The 16,605-nt window shown below is 46.0% G+C and overlaps 1 protein-coding gene across 3 annotated transcripts; it reads left to right on the top strand.

Moving 5' to 3' along the window:
- The first annotated feature begins 4,573 nt into the window (after nucleotides 1–4,573).
- RNF183 (ring finger protein 183) lies at nucleotides 4,574–14,324 on the top strand. 3 transcript variants are annotated; one of them, XM_073021859.1, is made up of 2 exons: nucleotides 4,574–6,637; nucleotides 11,467–14,324. In XM_073021859.1, the coding sequence occupies exons 1-2, from the start codon at nucleotides 6,522–6,524 to the stop codon at nucleotides 12,080–12,082; spliced, it is 732 nt and encodes a 243-aa protein (XP_072877960.1). In that variant the 5' UTR covers nucleotides 4,574–6,521; the 3' UTR covers nucleotides 12,083–14,324. The 3 variants fall into 3 exon arrangements, 2 of the variants coding, with proteins under 2 accessions (XP_072877960.1, XP_072877961.1); XR_012094863.1 differs by lacking the exon at nucleotides 11,467–14,324 and adding an exon at nucleotides 7,471–9,213 and having other exon boundaries at nucleotides 6,539–6,637; XM_073021860.1 differs by lacking the exon at nucleotides 4,574–6,637 and adding an exon at nucleotides 10,192–10,744.
- Nucleotides 14,325–16,605: the final 2,281 nt, after the last annotated feature.

Raw genomic sequence — 16,605 nt, 5'->3', positions numbered from 1 at the left:
TACATGAAAAACACAGGAAACAAAAACCATCGTACACATCATCCTGTTTTGGTAAAAATACCTCCATACACATGTCTGTACATTCATAGATAAAGGCTTGGAAGAAATATGGCAAAAATATTAACAGTGTTGTACCTGGGTATTGAGTTTAAAAATGAATTTATTTTCTTCTTTGTTCCTTTCTATATTTCTTGATTTCTTTTGCAGTGAAGATGTATCAATTTTTTCAAATTTTAGTTTTGAAATAGAGAATACATTCACAAAGTAATAATCAAGAGTCCAAAAGATTACACAATAAAAATTCCTTCTGTCGTCCCTGTCTGCCTTCCATCTGGCTCCCTCCAGAGGTAAACAGTGTGACCAGCAACTAGTGTATCCTGTTAGAGACTTTATGCACATAAAAGCAAATATATGTTTGTTTTTTCCTATTATCACTTTTACAACCAAAATAAAACTACCTTGATTTTGAAGAAAAGGCTGTAGAAGACTCTTTGATTATATAAAAAGATGAAAAGTGAAAAACAGAGGCTGGAAAACTACGTACAGTGTGACATTTTATATGAAATTATATAAAATAATTATATATTATTTAAAAATATATAAAATATATATTTAAAATATAAAAAGAGAGAAAAGTTATAATCCAAATGTGTGGGCAATTATCTCTGTGTCTAAAGTTTTAGGTGAGTTTATTTATTTGCTCTTTTTTTTTTTTTTTTTTTTGCAACAGAGCCTCACCCTGTTGCCCAGGCTGGAGTGCAGTAGCATGATCTCGGCTCACTACAACCTCCACCTCCCAGATTCAAGCAATTCTCCTGCCTCAGCCCCCCGAGTAGCTGGGATTACAGGCATGTGCCACCACACCTGGCTAATTTTTGTATTTTTAGTAGAGGCAGGGTTTCACCCTGTTAGCCAGGCTGGTCTCGCACTCCCGACCCTGTTATCCACCTGCCTCAGCCTCCCAAAGTTCTGGGATTACAGGTGTGAACCTACCATGCCCAGCCTGAAAACCAAGATTTTTCATTAAATTTGGTGCCAAAATTTACCTGATCTTGTGAAGTTTATTCTTTTTGGTGTCAATATTCATAATAAACTGGAGGATATTAATGTTTGAATATAGGATACTGCCCCAGATCCCACTGGGAGAACTGGGAGAGTTGGCAAATGCATCGTCTTACCTTCCTAAAATATGAACAATTCTGAATTCTGAAATACACTTGGAACCAAAGGTTTTGAATAAGGGATTGTAACTTGGAAAGCAAATTCAGATGCTGCACACAGTAGAGGCCGGGGGTGCCCATCCCCAGGTTGGGATTCACATTGCCCTGCCTAGGGGTCAGGTTCTTGGGAGCCTTTATGAATCTGAAGCTGAATATAATCAGAAGGCGTCAAGAAGTATATGTTGGAGGTATTTCTCCTAAATCAGTACTCTTCACTTTTAATGTCTCTCTGAATCTCCCAGGGATCTCGTAAAAATGCAAATTCTGCCTCTGTAGGTCTGGAGTGGGTCTGAGATTTTGCATTTCTTTTTTTTTTTTTTTTTTTTTTTTTGAGACGTAGTCTCGCCCTGTTGCCCAGGCTGGAGTGCAATGGTACAATTTTGGCTCACTGCAACCTCCACCTCCCAGGTTCAAGCTATTCTCCTGCCTCAGCCTCCCGAGTAGCTGGGATAACAGGCACCCGTTACCACGCCCAGCTAATTTTTGTATTTTTAGTAGAGACGGAGTTTCGCCATGTTGTCCAGGCTGGTCTCGAACTCCTGACCCCAAGGGATCCGCCTGCCTCAGTCTCCCAAAGAGCCATGATTATAGACGTGAGCCACCAAGTCCGGCCAGATTTTGCATATCTAACGATCTCTAATTGAAGCCTATGCTGCCGGAACTGTCCTAAATGCTAGATAAGCCTCAGGCAAGGCTCTGAGTGATCATGACAGGGTGGCCCCCTAGGGAGAGTTGTCCTCCGCCCGTGACTGGGACCTGCTAAACACTGATCATCCCGGATCCTAAACCTGCTGCAGTCTTCACCTTTTCTCCATCCTTCTGCCTCCTGCCACCTCTTCCTTCCCAGACGGGTTAAAACCACCCCACGCCTCTGCTCCAGACCTTGGCTGGGCTCCACCGAGTCTCATGACTGTTCACTCACTCAGGTCTAAGGTACTGCTTAGGTGAGGTGCTTTTCCGGATGGCTGACCTTGCCCCTACAAGCATGAACTTTATAAATTAGTTTTACTCTCAAGTTCCTGAGATGCCTCACTCTCTCCCCCAGGTATCTCCCTGGAAAACTTTTCCAGTGTTGGAAAAGCACTCCTTAGCCTGACCACCCACAGACATGATGATAATACACTGACTCACTAGACAATTAGGGACCTGGAAAAAGGCCACGACTTTTTAAATTTTATTTTCTTTTTTTGAGACAGAGTTTCACTCTTGTCGCCCAGGCTGGAGTGCAATGGTGCGATCTTGGCTCACTGCAACCTCCGCCTCCTGGGTTCAAGTGATTCTCCTGCCTCAGCCTCCCGAGTAGCTGGGATTACAGGCACCCACCACCACACCTGGCTAATTTTTGTATTTTTAGTAGAGATGGGGTTTCACCATGTTGGCCAGGCTGGTCTCGAACTCCTGACCTCAAGTGATTTGACTGCCTCAGCCTCCCAAAGTGCTGGAATTACAGGCCACGCCTGGCCATGACTTATTTTATTTTTATTTCAATGCTTACAATGTCATGACTGACTTCTTACCTGCCCTACCTGCTTATCTTTTTAAGTTCTGGATACCCTGGTTGCAGAAAACTCAGACTTAACTTACTCTTTAAGTGAACTTTCTTACTACAAAAGTAATACATATTTGAGAACTTAGAAAATATAAGAAGAAAGTGAAAACATGAAAACATGAGTGGCCATCACCCAGAGATAAATATTGTGACATTTTGCCTCACGGCCTTTCAGTCTTTATACATAAATTATGCTTTACAAAATCTGGTTTATGCTACATACTCTCTCTTTCTTTCCTTTTCTTTTCCTTCCCCTCCCTCCCTCTCTTCCATCCTTCCTTCCTCCCTCCCTCCCTTCCTTCCTTCTTTCCTTCCTTCTCCCTCTCTTTTCTTCTTTTCTTTTGTTTCTTTTTCACTTTTTTTTCTTTCACAGGGTCTTTGCTCTGTTGCCCAGGCTAGAGTGTAGTCGTGAAATCTGGGATCACTGCAGCCTTGACTTTCCGGGCTCAAGTGATTCTCCTACTTCAGCCTCCTGAGTATCTGAGACAACAGGCATGTACCACCACACCCAGCTAATTTTTTATTTTTTTATTTTTTGTAGCAATGGGATCACTGGTCTTGAACTCCTGGGCTCAAGCAATCCTCCAACCTCGGCCTCCCAAAGTGCTGGGATTACAGGCGTGTGCCCAGCCAACATGCACCTTTTTTTTTTTTTTGAGCTGGAGTCTCTCTCTGTTGCCTGGGCTGGAGTGCAGTGGCGTGATCTCAGCTTACTGCAACCTCTGCCTCCCAGGTTCAAGTGATTCTCCTGCCTCCTTAGCCTCCCAAGTAGCTGGGATTACAGGCACCCGCCACCACGCCTGGCTAATTTTTTTTTTAGTTTTTTTTTTAGCAGAGACGGAGTTTCACCATATTGGCCAGGCTGGTCTCAAACTCCTGACCTTGTTATCCGCCCGCCTTGGCCTCCCAGAATGCTGGGATTACAAGCGTGAGCCACCCACCGTGCCCTGCCAACATGCACCATTTTAAAACTGCTTTCCCCCTCCATTTACAGTGTACTGTGACCATTTTTACAAGTCAATGAAAATCTTTCTATATCTTCATTTTAAATGATTATGTAGTTTTTCACTTAATTGATGAGGTTTTGGAGTGTTTTCAATCATTTGGGATTAAAATAAAACTACAATGAATGTCCTCACTCAACCAAAATTATCTTTTTGATACTTCTGGGGAATTACATGATCAGGTCAAAGTAGATGAACTTTATGTTTTCTTATGTTGCCAAGTCAGAAAGCATGACTTCCAAACTCTCAAATACAAACCAGGTTCTTTGGACTAAATCAGTGTCTCGAAACCCCACTAACCTCAGTTAACCAGTAGTGACACCGAAAAGCAGGGAATTCCAAAGCTGAGAGGAACTTCGAGGCCATCAGTAATCAAATACCTGTCATCTCCAGCTCCGAAAGAGGAGAATTACTCAGACATTTTGTTTAGAGATCTAAAACTTCCCAAAGTCCACAGTTTTATTTTCACACAATTCTAGGCTAACTTAAAATCAGCATTTTTGCATTATTCTTTCATTCAATATTTATATATTTATAATCAGGGGATTAGATCAATAGGGGATTGGTGAAGTGATTTATGGTACAGCCATTCATTGAAATCTGATACAACCATTAAAAAACTGAAGAAGGTCTTATTATTATTATTATTATTATTATTATTATTATTATTTGAGACAGAGTCTTGCTCTGTCGCCCAGGCTGGAGTGCAGTGGTACAATCTCAGCTCACTGCAACCTCAGCCTCCCAGGTTCAAGCGATTCTCCTGCCTCAGCCTCCTGAGTAGCTGGGACTACAGGTATGCACCACGATGCCGGCTAATTTTTGTATTTTTAGTAGAAATGGGGTTTCACCATGTTGGCCAGGCTGGTCTTGAACTGCTGACCTCAAGTGATCTACCCACCTTGGCCTCCCAAAGTGCTGGGATTATAGGTGTGAGTCACCGCGCCGGGCCAAAACCGAAGAAGGTCTTCATGTACTAATACAGCATGGTATCTCAAATACATCATCAAATGAAAAAAGAAAAATGCAGAATAGGGTACATAATACGCACATTTGTGTAAAAAGGAGGTAAAGGAATACATAGATGTTTTGCCATGGACATGCTGTTTGTGTATGCATAAAACATCTTTGGAAAGATACACAACAAACTGATAGTATAATACTTTGATTTCCAGGGAAACTAGGTGGCTGCGAAGAGAAAGTTTTCACTGTGAAATCACCTTTCACATGGTCAACCATGTAAATATATTACCTATGTAAAAATCAAATGTGGGAGCGGTGGCTCAGGTGTAATCCTAGCACTTTTGGCAGGTGGATTGCTGGAGGCCAGGAGTTTGAGACCAGCCTAGGTAACATGGAGAAACCCCATCTCTACAAGAAATACAAAAATGAGCCAGCCACGGTGCATGCACCTGTAGTCCCAGGTACTCAGGAGACAGAGGTGGCAGGATTGCTTGATCCCAGGAGGTTGAGGCTGCAGTGAGCTGAGATCATGCCCTGCACCCCAGCCTGGACGACAGAGTGAGACTGTCTCAAAATACATAAATACATAAAAATTACTGTAAAAAAAAAAAACACAAAATGAGGGGACTAGGGCGTTTGATTACATCACCAAGCAGATACATTTATTTACTTATTTCTCAAGTACTGCTGAAAATGTCAGTAAAGAAATAAGGGGCCAGGCGTGGTGGCTCACACCTGTAATCTCAACACTTTGGGAGGTCGAGGAGGGTGGATCACCTGAGGTCAGGAGTTCAAGACCAGCCTGGCCAACACGGCGAAACCCTGTCTCTACTAAGAACGTAAAAATTACCCGGGCATGGTGGCGCGCACCCATAGTCCCAGCTACTCGGGAAGCTGAGGGAGGAGAATTGCTGGAACCAGGGAGATCGGGGTTACAGTGAGCCAGTATCGCCCCACGGCACTCCAGCCTGGGCGACAGAGTAAGAATACATCAAGAAAGAAAGAGAGAAAAAGAAAGAAAAGAAAGAAGAAAGAGAGAGAAGAGAAGAGAAGAGAAAAGAGGACCATAGGTACAAAAAGAATAGGTACAAAAAGAACTTGAGCAGGAACAAAAGATGGGCCATGTGAACAGACCGGTCGTATAACAATAATAGTTCTGGTTAACATTTACTGAGTTACTGTGTGCCAGGCACTGTGCAATTATGCGATCTCGACACATATTACCTCGTTTCATCTACAGATCACGTAGGTAGGGTACTATGGCCATTTTCAGGTGAGGAAACTGAGGCTGGCAGATGTTAACTAATTTGCTCAAGTCTCCATCGCTAGTTAAATGGAGTTTGGATTCTCAGTGAGGACTGAACTCTGACCTAGAAGTGTGCCTTGCTTGAGAACCCTGGCTCTTCAGGCAGATGCTCAACTGTCTCCCGACTATTTTTCTGCTATATTAGTGGCGGCGTTTGTTAGTATTTTGCAAGAGCTGTTTGTATTTTGGTTGCAGGGGCTCAGCATAGGGAAGGATCTATCTGGGCAGAAGCCAGGAGTCCAGGCGGGTCAGCGCACAGAGGACAGTGGAATCCGAGGGGATGGCAGGAGATCAACCGAACCCAGAACAGAGGCCTGCAAGGATGACTGCGCTTGACCCCCTCAGAGAAAAAAGCCAGAGTCACTCACAGGAGAAAGACAAAGCAGCCAAAGCTTCCCGGGTGTACAGGAAGTCCAAAGTCATCAGAAGGAAGAAGAAAACCTGAAACAGTGAGAGCTGGCCAAGCGCTGCTAAGACCTATGCAAATGAGACCCACCCACGCTGCCTGGAAATCGGGCCTGGGAAGTCAGAAAACAAAGTACTTGCGTGCAGGGCTGCAGGGAAGGGAGGCAGAGGAGGCGCTCCGAGGGAGCAGGTAAGGAGACAGAGAGGGTCGCGGAGGGATGGGTCACAGGGCCCCAGAGTCCGGAGAGGCAGCAGCCGTGAAGCACGCGGCAGGTGAAATCTGGCCTGGGAGGGCAGGCTACTGGGTTCATCTTTCAAACTCAGCCACTCTTTAGCTGGGAAGCCTTCCGCAAGTCACCTCAACTTTCTGAGCCTTGGCTTCCCCATCTAGAAAATGGGTCTAACAATAATCATGCTAACCAGAGTTGAGTGTCTTCTGTATTCTACTGGGCACCTTATAGACTAGTCCTTCCCCAGAGCAACCCTGTAGGAGTGGGATGGTTACCCTTTTTAATGGAGGAAAATGAAGTTCAGAGAGGTTAAGCCATTTGTCCAAGACAAATGGTTCCAAATCAGGTTACAAAGCCGGCACACTTTGTACTCCCCATTCAGCCTCTCTCACAGGGTGGTTTTAGAGTATGAAATGGCCTTCTGCAAACAACAAAATATCCTAAAAGGCAAGTAACCTATCTAGATGGATCACCACACTTAGATCTTAGCAAAGGCCAGGAACCTCTATAAACTGTGAAGTGCCATGAAATGCCAATTCCTGGGTGAAAACAATGGAGTGATGCTGGAGACAACTGCTATTTGGTGATGACTTGTTCACAGACCAAGGAGATGACTTTGTGACAGTGTTTAGGATTTACTGTAGCTGAGATGTCCTGGCTTGGGGTGGGGGTGATACGTGGCCAGAGTCTCTCCCCAGCTGATCCTGAAACAACAGTGGATCCCTGGGACAGCAGCACAGATAAAGCACAGATAAGGATCCAGGCAATAATGATCCTTCCTCCTCTTGGACAGCCTTTTACAGCTCTGGCCATGGAATTTCAGAGAATGTAGGTCTGATCTGGGGGGAAACAGGAGATCTTGACGTGTAGTAATACAAGCTTACTGGAGTGAAGTTAGAATTTTCAGGTAAGAGAATTTAAAAAAAAACAAAAAAAACTTATAATCTTGCCCCCAGAGATAACCACTGCTAATATTTGGTTATTTATCTTTCCAGACATTTTTTTCCATTGCGCACACATTTTTGAAAATTGGATTATATTGCAATATGGTTTTGTTGCTGGTTCTTTTTTGCTTAATGACATTATATCCTAGGCATATATCCATATTAATAGTTTTACCACATCATATTAAAGGCTGCATAATATCTCTTCCTATGGATGGAGCAGAATCTACTTAATCAATGTCCTATTACTGGATGATGACGTAGTTCTCCACACGTCACTGTTAAACCAGCGCCCAGATGGGCAGCTCTGTACTCACAGCTTTGCAGAAGTCCTTGATGATTTCCGTGGAATCAATTCCCAGTGGGGGAAATGATGAGTCAGGGTTACATACAGTTTGAGGCTTCTGATAAATATAAAAGGTCTGCTTCTAACACACTCTGGGATTCAGGAGCTCCTCAAAGCTTGATGCAGAGAACTTTGTTGTGGCTTTGAAGTCAACCTTAACCCTTCCTTTCTCTCAAATCCATTTGCATTAATAATTTCAGTTGCCTCATATATCCATAACAATGCTTTGGTCAATAGTGGATTACATATGTGATGGTGGCCACATAAGATTATAATACCATATATTTACCGTGCCTTGTCTAAGTTTATGTTGAAATACACACATAATTATCATTGTGTTACAATACCTATAGTATTCAGAACCTAATAAGTTGTGTGGGTTTGTAGCCTAGGTGTAGCAGGCTAGACCACACAGCCTAGGCATGTAGCAGGCTCTACCATCTAGGTGTGTGTAAATACACTGTGTGCTGTTCACACAACGATGGGTTTCTCAGAACATATTCCCGTTGTTAGGTGCTATGTCGCTTTGTAGTCTTTACTGGGTGCTGGGCTCTAACTAAAAGCTTTACTAGTTTTGGCTTCCTTTTCACAAGGGGAAACAGAGGCACAGAGAGGTCAAGCAATTCAACTGGAATCGCAGCCCTAAATAGCCATGGATCTGGCATCATGAACCTTGACATAAACTACAACTGGATCCCTAGAGCTCCACTGCTTCTTGGGAAGTGGTGTTGATTCTGTCCCCAAAGATATCACTTATCCCATCCCCTTTTATCTTGTCTGCCACTGCCTAACCTGCACCACCATCGAATGCCTGAGCCACGCTGCTACAGCCCGAACAGGTGCTCCCTTCCCGGTCTTGTCCCCTCAGTCTGCCCTCTGCCCTGCAGCTAGAATGGTGTTTTAAAAATGGAAATAGGATCAGGCACCTTACCCTACCGCTCACCCCGTCATAAAATCCAGATGAGCTTCGCTCACAGGTCCTGCGTCCTGTCCCTCCCCACCTTGCCTACCCTGGCTCCAGCCACCACACCTTGATCACCCTGGGCCCCTTTCACTTTCTCAAATTGGAAGAATTTTTCTCGCCTCAGAGCCACACATGCTGTTCCCCGGGCCTGCAACGCTCTTCCTCCACTCTGCGTCGCTGGATTCTTATATACTTTGGTCTCAGCTCTTCTGTCACCTCTTTGCAGAAACATTCTCTGGTGGTCTCATCGGGAGCAGCGACCAAGCACCCGAAGCCCATTTTCCTTTTATTAACAACCATTAAAACTGTGTATTTATTTATTGCCCACTAATCATTAAATATCTCTTTGCCTCACTACACTCTAAATGTCATGAGGTCAAAGACAATGTCTATTTTGTTCACCATAATACCCAATAATACCTTGCACAGCACCTGGGCTAGAGTAAGCCCTCAATAATGACCGAGTGGATGAATGGGCCACAGAAGAAAGCGCTGGTGCAGAGCCCTGGTAAACTACCCTGGTTTCGCTTAGGGCTCCATCTCCCTCCACATATCTTCATTTCCTCCTTCCCTGTTTGGAGCAGTGCCAGAGGTCTAGAAGAAAACCAGGAAGCCACGGGTCAAAGAGTATAAAGAGCAGGTTTTGCTTCAGACATCGACTCAGTCGGGATAGATGATATCATATCAGGGCTTTAGGGAGACTCCCTTCCCCCCAGATCGCCTCTTGCACAGTTCCTGGATTTCTACCATGAGTCTTCTGGCTGTGAGGGATTCCTGATCACATGCAAACACTTATGATCTAGCTAGTAACACACACTGAGTAAGTGGACGGCGTGGATGTAGCCTTCCGTCTTTTCGAAAACCATGAGTCTGAAGACATGGGTCCCATGTCACCATTAACTAGCTGGGTGACTTTGGGTGAGTCACTTCTTGTCTCTCATCTGCAACATGAGTAGTTCAGATGGAGAATTGGTTTTTAAACTTTTTCTTTTCCCCAGTAGCTCAACTCTTCAGATTATTCAAATGACCTATACGAAAAACAGAGAAAAGCCAAGTATTTCTGGTTGAAATGGAGAAGCAGGGCTGGAGTGCGCCTCCCTCCAACTCCCCGCTTTAACTCCCTAAGGTTGGTGGGACGACCAACTCTAAGATCTCAGAAGGCTGACCCGCTGTGTGCTAAGAACAAAGCAGAAGGCAGCAAGGTTTGCACACGCTGCTTGTAGTTACTTAGGCACATTAAAAGATCAGTGGGTGACTGGACTGAATCTGATAGTCGGAGCTTTTAAGCTTCCAAGTAGGTGACTTTCACAGCAACCCAAGTGCTGAGCAGGCAGCCCCTTTGTGCAAGGAGGAGGTTCCAGCCACGTTCGAAGAGAAATGAGGACCCCAGAGAAAGGAAGCCCAGAAGACTCCCTTACCCTCTCCACATCTAGAAAGAGGAAATTGCCACCCTACCTTTCCAGACCAGGGACTCCGGGTCTTGAAGGGACTGCCCACAGTCTCACAGGTGTTTGGCTTCCAGGTTCAATTAGTTGCCATGCCCTGGGGGGAACTCAGGTCCTCATCTCTCTCCCCACCCCGCCCCCCAGGAAGCTCTCTGGCCTTGGCTCCAAGCAGGTGTGCTCAAGAGGCTGCAGACTGGGCCACCTGGCAGCCCCAGGTGCTGCGTGCCTGCTGCCATGGAGACAGGCCCCTGGGTTGGTGGCAAGAAGGCAGTCTCCCAAAGCTTTGCCAATTCAGGGGAGGGAGCGACTGGAGCCTCAGGCCCTCCAGTGTAGTCTGCCTGACCGCCCTGGAACCCACAGAAGCCCAGGTGCGTGCCCTGAAGGTTTCCCAGGACAAAGGGAGGGAGGAGGAGCCAGGGTAGGCAGAGGACCGGGAAGAGGCTTTGGAAGGGGAAGAGGCTCTGGGAGGGCTGATCTGGGAAATGGGGCAGGGGAGCTTCTGCAAGCCTTCCAGGTAGGGAGAAAAGCCTTTCCAGGGGTCCCCTTGCCAGGCCAAGGACTGGGTGAGTAGGATCTGGAGGGTTGGCCCTCTAGCTCAAGGGGAGGAGGGAAAGAGGGCTGGCATTTGTCCCCATAGGAGGGACAGACCAGGGAATTCACAAAACCCATCTCTGCGCTAGTCAGGGATTTGAGGTAGCAGGGAAGGAAACATTTGTCCTCTAGCAAAATCCACAGACTGCGGCTTACCCCCAGCTCCCTGGGTTCAGGGCAGCCACGGCCACAGACACCGACCATAAGGAGCATTTGTGTCCAGCTCCAAAGCCCGGGGCGCCATCTCCTCCAATGCCAGTTCACTTGGGCGCTCTTGGTAGGGGTGGCCCAGGCCTTCACCTTGACAGAGGGGAGGCGCTGCAGGAGCACTCGACTCCACTCGATGGCTTAGGAACTGGTGATCAAGAACAAAACGTTTTTGAACCTGAGTAAAACATGGTGATGACACCTTTCAACACCCACAGAACACTTTGCCCCAGGCCAAGCACAGGGATGGGGCTTCATGGCTGTTCCTTTGCTCCTTTCCCCATTCTGCCAGGACGTCTCCTGCGAGGCCTCCCTGTGTGTGGCTGAGGATGGCTGAGCAGGAGGGCCGGGAGCTTGAGGCCGAGTGTCCCATCTGCTGGAATCCCTTCAACAACACGTTCCATACTCCCAAAATGCTGGATTGCTGCCACTCCTTCTGTGTGGAATGCCTGGCCCACCTCAGCCTGGTGACTCCAGCCCAGCGCCGCCTGCTGTGCCCTCTCTGTCGCCAGCCCACGGTGCTGGCCTTGGGGCAGCCCGTCACTGACTTGCCCACGGACACTGCCATGCTCACCCTGCTCCGCCTGGAGCCGCACCACGTCATCCTGGAAGGCCGTCAGCTGTGCCTCAAGGACCAGCCCAAGAGCCGCTACTTCCTGCGCCAGCCTCGAGTCTACACGCTGGACCTCGGCCCCCAGCCTGGGGGCCAGACTGGGCCGCCCCCAGACACGGCCTCTGCCACCGTGCCTACGCCCATCCCCATCCCCAGCCACTACTCTCCGAGGGAGTGTTTCCGCAACCCTCAGTTCCGCATCTTTACCTACCTGATGACCGTCATCCTCAGTGTCACTCTGTTGCTCATCTTCTCCATCTTTTGGACCAAGCAGTTCCTTTGGGGGGTGGGGTGAGTGCTGTTCCCAGACAAGAAACCAAACCTTTTTCGGTTGCTGCTGGGCATGGTGACTGCAAAGCCTCATTTGGTGTTGTCTTCCTTTGTAGCGTTGTTTATTTTACAATCCAGGGATTGTTTAGACCACGTGTTTGCTTCTGGGAACAATTAAAAACAAACAAACAAGCAAAAAAAACGAACAGCTTGAAGGACTGGGAGATGTGGAGCAACCTCTGGGTGTGAGTGTGGCGTCATGGAAGGGCAGACAAGCAGTTCTGACCACAGAGCTCCACAGCAAGTTCTGCCAAAGGGCCATACAATGGTATCCAGGAACCTGACTAGCTCACATAGCAAGTTGCATTTCTCACTGGAGCTGCTTCAAAATCAGTGCATTTTTTTTTTTTTTTTTTTTGCATTGCTCTTTTTACTATGGGTTGCTAAAAAAAAAAAAATTAGGAAGTGAGCTTGAATTCTGTGGGTAAATGTGTGTTTGTTTCTTTTCAGCTTTCTCTTTGGGTGTCTTGCCGCCGGTTGCAGTAAAACTGTTCTGCATTCATTAATTCATTCACTTATTCATTCTATGACCATTTACTGGGCTAGTGCTGAGTGCCGGAACTAAGGGAAGAGAAGGATTATCCAGGGGTGGCAGATGGCCCTTACTAGCAGGAAGGGGTGTGCTCATTCAGCTGCTACTTCTTTGAGACCACCTCTTGCCACCATGTAGTTCATGGAGTGTTAGGTGAAATCTAACGGTGAAAGATGTTAGATCAGTGCACTAGGGGAAGTCTGGGATTTGGAAGAATAGGTCTTTCTTCTTCCAGGCAGATACAGAGGCCCTGATTAGAATGGACACAGGGTAGAGTTCTGATTCTCCTCCCCCAAGCTCAATAACCCTGGCTTCAAGAAGATGGAAACTCTGGACAGAGGCAAAGGCTTAGCTCCCATCCTGGATTTCATGATAGAATCCAGGAACCAATCAGACAGAATTTGGGGGCTCAGGCTGTTGCTTGGTAAGTTGCAACGTTGCAGTGTCTAAAACCCTGATTTCTGTTTCCCCAGTTTCAACCTTGCCTGGTGGCTTAAGGCTCTGACACAATTTTAGAGTGGTTAAGATACCATCACAGCCTGGGTACAGTGGCTCACGCCTGTAATCCCCAGCAAAGATGAGCTGGGCGTGGTGACGTATGCCTGTAATCCCAGCTACTGGGGAGGCTGAGGCAGGAGAATTGCTTGAACCCAGGAGACGGAGGTTGCAGTGAGTCAAGATTGCACCATTGCACTCCAGCCTGGGTGACAGAGTGACTCTGTCTCAGGGGGGAAAAAAAGATATCATCGTACAAAAAAGATACCATCACAAATACGTAAGGATAACATTTTGAGGTTTTGTGGTTTTTTTGATATGTGGAATAAGCTTTCAGAGGCCAGAATTTGAGTTGGTTGATTTGCTGCAAATAATGTTAGATTCCCCCCCATGGGTTTTAATGTACAAAATACATCAAAATATCCAAGACATATATTTCACGTTTAGAAAAACCAAACGGTTTTAAGCTCCAGTATAAAGAAATATTCTCCATTACAAAGTTGGAAAACTGCCTACATACTCCTCTAGGGGACTAGCAACTGTCTCTCCATTTGTGCCATCAAAGATAATTACACTAAAGCTGGGACTCCACCTTTCCCCATTTACTTCATTTCTTTACACAGCTTTGCTCCTTAAACTTGTGGCAGGTAAGTTAGGCAATGATCTCACCATATCCCCTGAGCTAAGAGGACAGGCAAGGGCAGCTCAGGACAGGAGGAGCTGAGGAAAGCCCAGGAAGGAACACGGGCCTCTGCACTAGGGCCTACTAATCTCAGCAAGCTTAATCCCCACTCTACAGATGAAACTGAGGCTCCATGAGTTTAGCTGCCTTGTTCAAGGTCACCCAGCTAGTAGGTGGGAAAGTCTTTTCAGTCAAAAAAGAACTTAGATCCTTGGAGTGGTTGATACACCATCCAAATAAGATGTAAGTTTGAGGGTTTTTCTGATAGGTGAGGATATACAGTCATCCCTTGATATTCAGGGGGAAATGGTCCCAGGACATCCTGAAGATTCCTGAATACGAGGATGCTCAAGTCCTTGATATAAAATGGTGTACGTGTTTGCACATAACCTAGACACATCCTCCTGTATACTTTAATTCATCTGTTAATTATTTATAATACCTAATACAATGCAAATGCTATGTGAAGTTGCTATACTGTATTGTTTAGGGGATAACAAGAAAAAAAGGTCTGTATATATTCAGTAGTGTATTTTCAACGTATGGTTGGTTAAATCCTTGATGTGGAACCCGCCGGTACAGATGGAGGGCTGCCTGAACATTATGGTGTCTCCTGTTTTCACATTCAGTAGCTCCAGCCTTGGGGCAGCCCCATCCTCTTCGAATGTATCTGGAAATGCACGGGAGCATCTTTTGTACTCAGTGGAGGGGGTGAACTGCGCTGCTGACATTTAGGGCTCAGAGGTCTGGGATACTAACACCTGCTGCAATACTTATGTTGCCACAGTTCCACAGGATGAAAGATCATCTAACTACAAATGCAAATAGCTATCTTGTTGATAACAATAGGCTCCTCATCCGTTCGGGATGTGGGGGAGTTACTTTAACTCCATTGGGCATGAGCTCAGAGATGGAAGTGACTTGTCAAAAGAGCAGTATACAAGGTGGGCACAGTGGCCCATGCCTGTATCTCAGCTACTCAGGAGGCTTAGGCAGGATGATCGTTTGAACATAGGAGTTAGAGATCGTATCTCTTTTTTTTTTTTTTTTTTTTGAGGTGGAGTTTTGCTCTTGTCGCCCAGGCTATAGTGCAATGGCACGATCCCAGCTAAGTGCAACCTCTGTCTCCTGGGTTCAAGCGATTCTCCTGTCCCAGCCTCCTGAGTAGCTGGGATTACAGGTGCCCGCCACCACGCCTGACTAATTTTTGGTATTTTTTGCAGAGATGGGGTTTCACCATGTTGGTCAGGCTGGTCTCAAACTCCTGACCAAAGTGCTGGGATTACAGGTATGAGCCGTTGCACCCAGCGGAGATCCCGTCTTTAAAAAAAAAAAAAAGGGTGGGGGGCATTATACAAAGTGGAGAGTCCTTAAAAAGCTCAGACTTCGTACAGGAAACAGGCCATGCTGGCTGCACCGGTCCTTTTGTCTGGTCAGTGTGGGGAACCTGTGAAACCTTCACAAGGTCACCAATGGTCAGATGACAGTTCAGATTCAGGCTCCATCACTTCCTAGTTGGGTAAACTTGAGCGAATGTTTCTTGGAGCCTCAGTTTTGTCCGTAAAAAGGGAATAATAAACTCAAAAGATGGTGATTAAATGAGGTATCTGAATGTGCCTGGTACACCATCTAGGTAGGGACTAAGTGTTCTGTGAACACTTCTGTGGCTGTTTATCTTGCCATTTTCACAAATGCCACGCCTGGCTCTGTGCTTAGCCACTTTCTTACAATGATGTTTTAATTCCTGTGAAGAAATAGCCCACGAGGTATCTGTTCTGTCGAAGGCTTAGATGAAATGTTTTCACCCAACTGCTACCTCTTGGAACAACCAAAAAACAAACACAAGTAGAAGGGAACTAATAGTAAAATTCAAACCTGAGAAATGAAAAATCTTTGTTAGCACATTATATCCAATTGCATGCTAATTCACCAGCGTTCATTATTTCACACATACTACCAAGGTAAGAAAAATATTTCTCTTCATCGCAGTCTATGAAATAGAATTCATTAATACTTGAACAATAGTGAAGTGAGCAACAGAGGGTAGTCCTGACAATTTGGAAGCTGAACAACTACATAAGAAATGCAACTACTTGATAACTACATAGGAAATCCAGCTACTTGGTTATAATTGAAATCAGTTTAAAAACAGTATGTTTAGGTCCGGCACAGTGGCTCATGCCTGTAATCCCAGCATTTTGGGAGGCCAAGGCAGAAGGATTGCATGAGCCCAGAAATTTGAGACTGGCCTGGGCAACAAAGTGAAATCGTGTCTCTACAAAAAATCAAAAAAATCAGCCAGGCATGGTGGCATCCTCCGGTGATCCCAGTTACACAGGAGGATGAGGGGATGAGGCAGGAGAATCACTTGGGCACAGGAAGTCAAGGCTGCAGTGAGCTGTGTTCTCATTACTGCACTCCAGCCTGGGCAACAGAGCGAGACCCTGTCTCAAACTGAAACAAAACAATCCAGCTGTTTGGCGATATATCACACATTCAGAGTCCACAGAACAGAGCTGACCAAAGCCATCGCCAGCCTCTCCGCAGCAGCAAATGAAAAGTTTTTTTTTTTTGAGATGGAGTCTTGCTCTGTTGCCCAGGCTGGAGTACAATGACGTGATCTTGGCTCACTGCAATCTCCGCCTCCCAGGTTCAAGCAGTTCCATGTGTGAGCCAACGTGTCCGGCCAAGAAGGCCTTTAATAACTCTGACAACCCTTTCTTCTTCCAAATCCCCCCCCTTTTTTTTGTTAATTTACTGTGTAATTTGAAAGTTCAGA

The sequence above is a fragment of the Chlorocebus sabaeus genome, chromosome 12 (genome assembly GCF_047675955.1).
Source record: "Chlorocebus sabaeus isolate Y175 chromosome 12, mChlSab1.0.hap1, whole genome shotgun sequence".
NCBI lineage: Eukaryota > Metazoa > Chordata > Mammalia > Primates > Cercopithecidae > Chlorocebus > Chlorocebus sabaeus.
The sequence above is the reverse complement of the archived record's forward strand: the minus strand, read 5'-3'. Positions and strand labels throughout refer to the sequence as shown.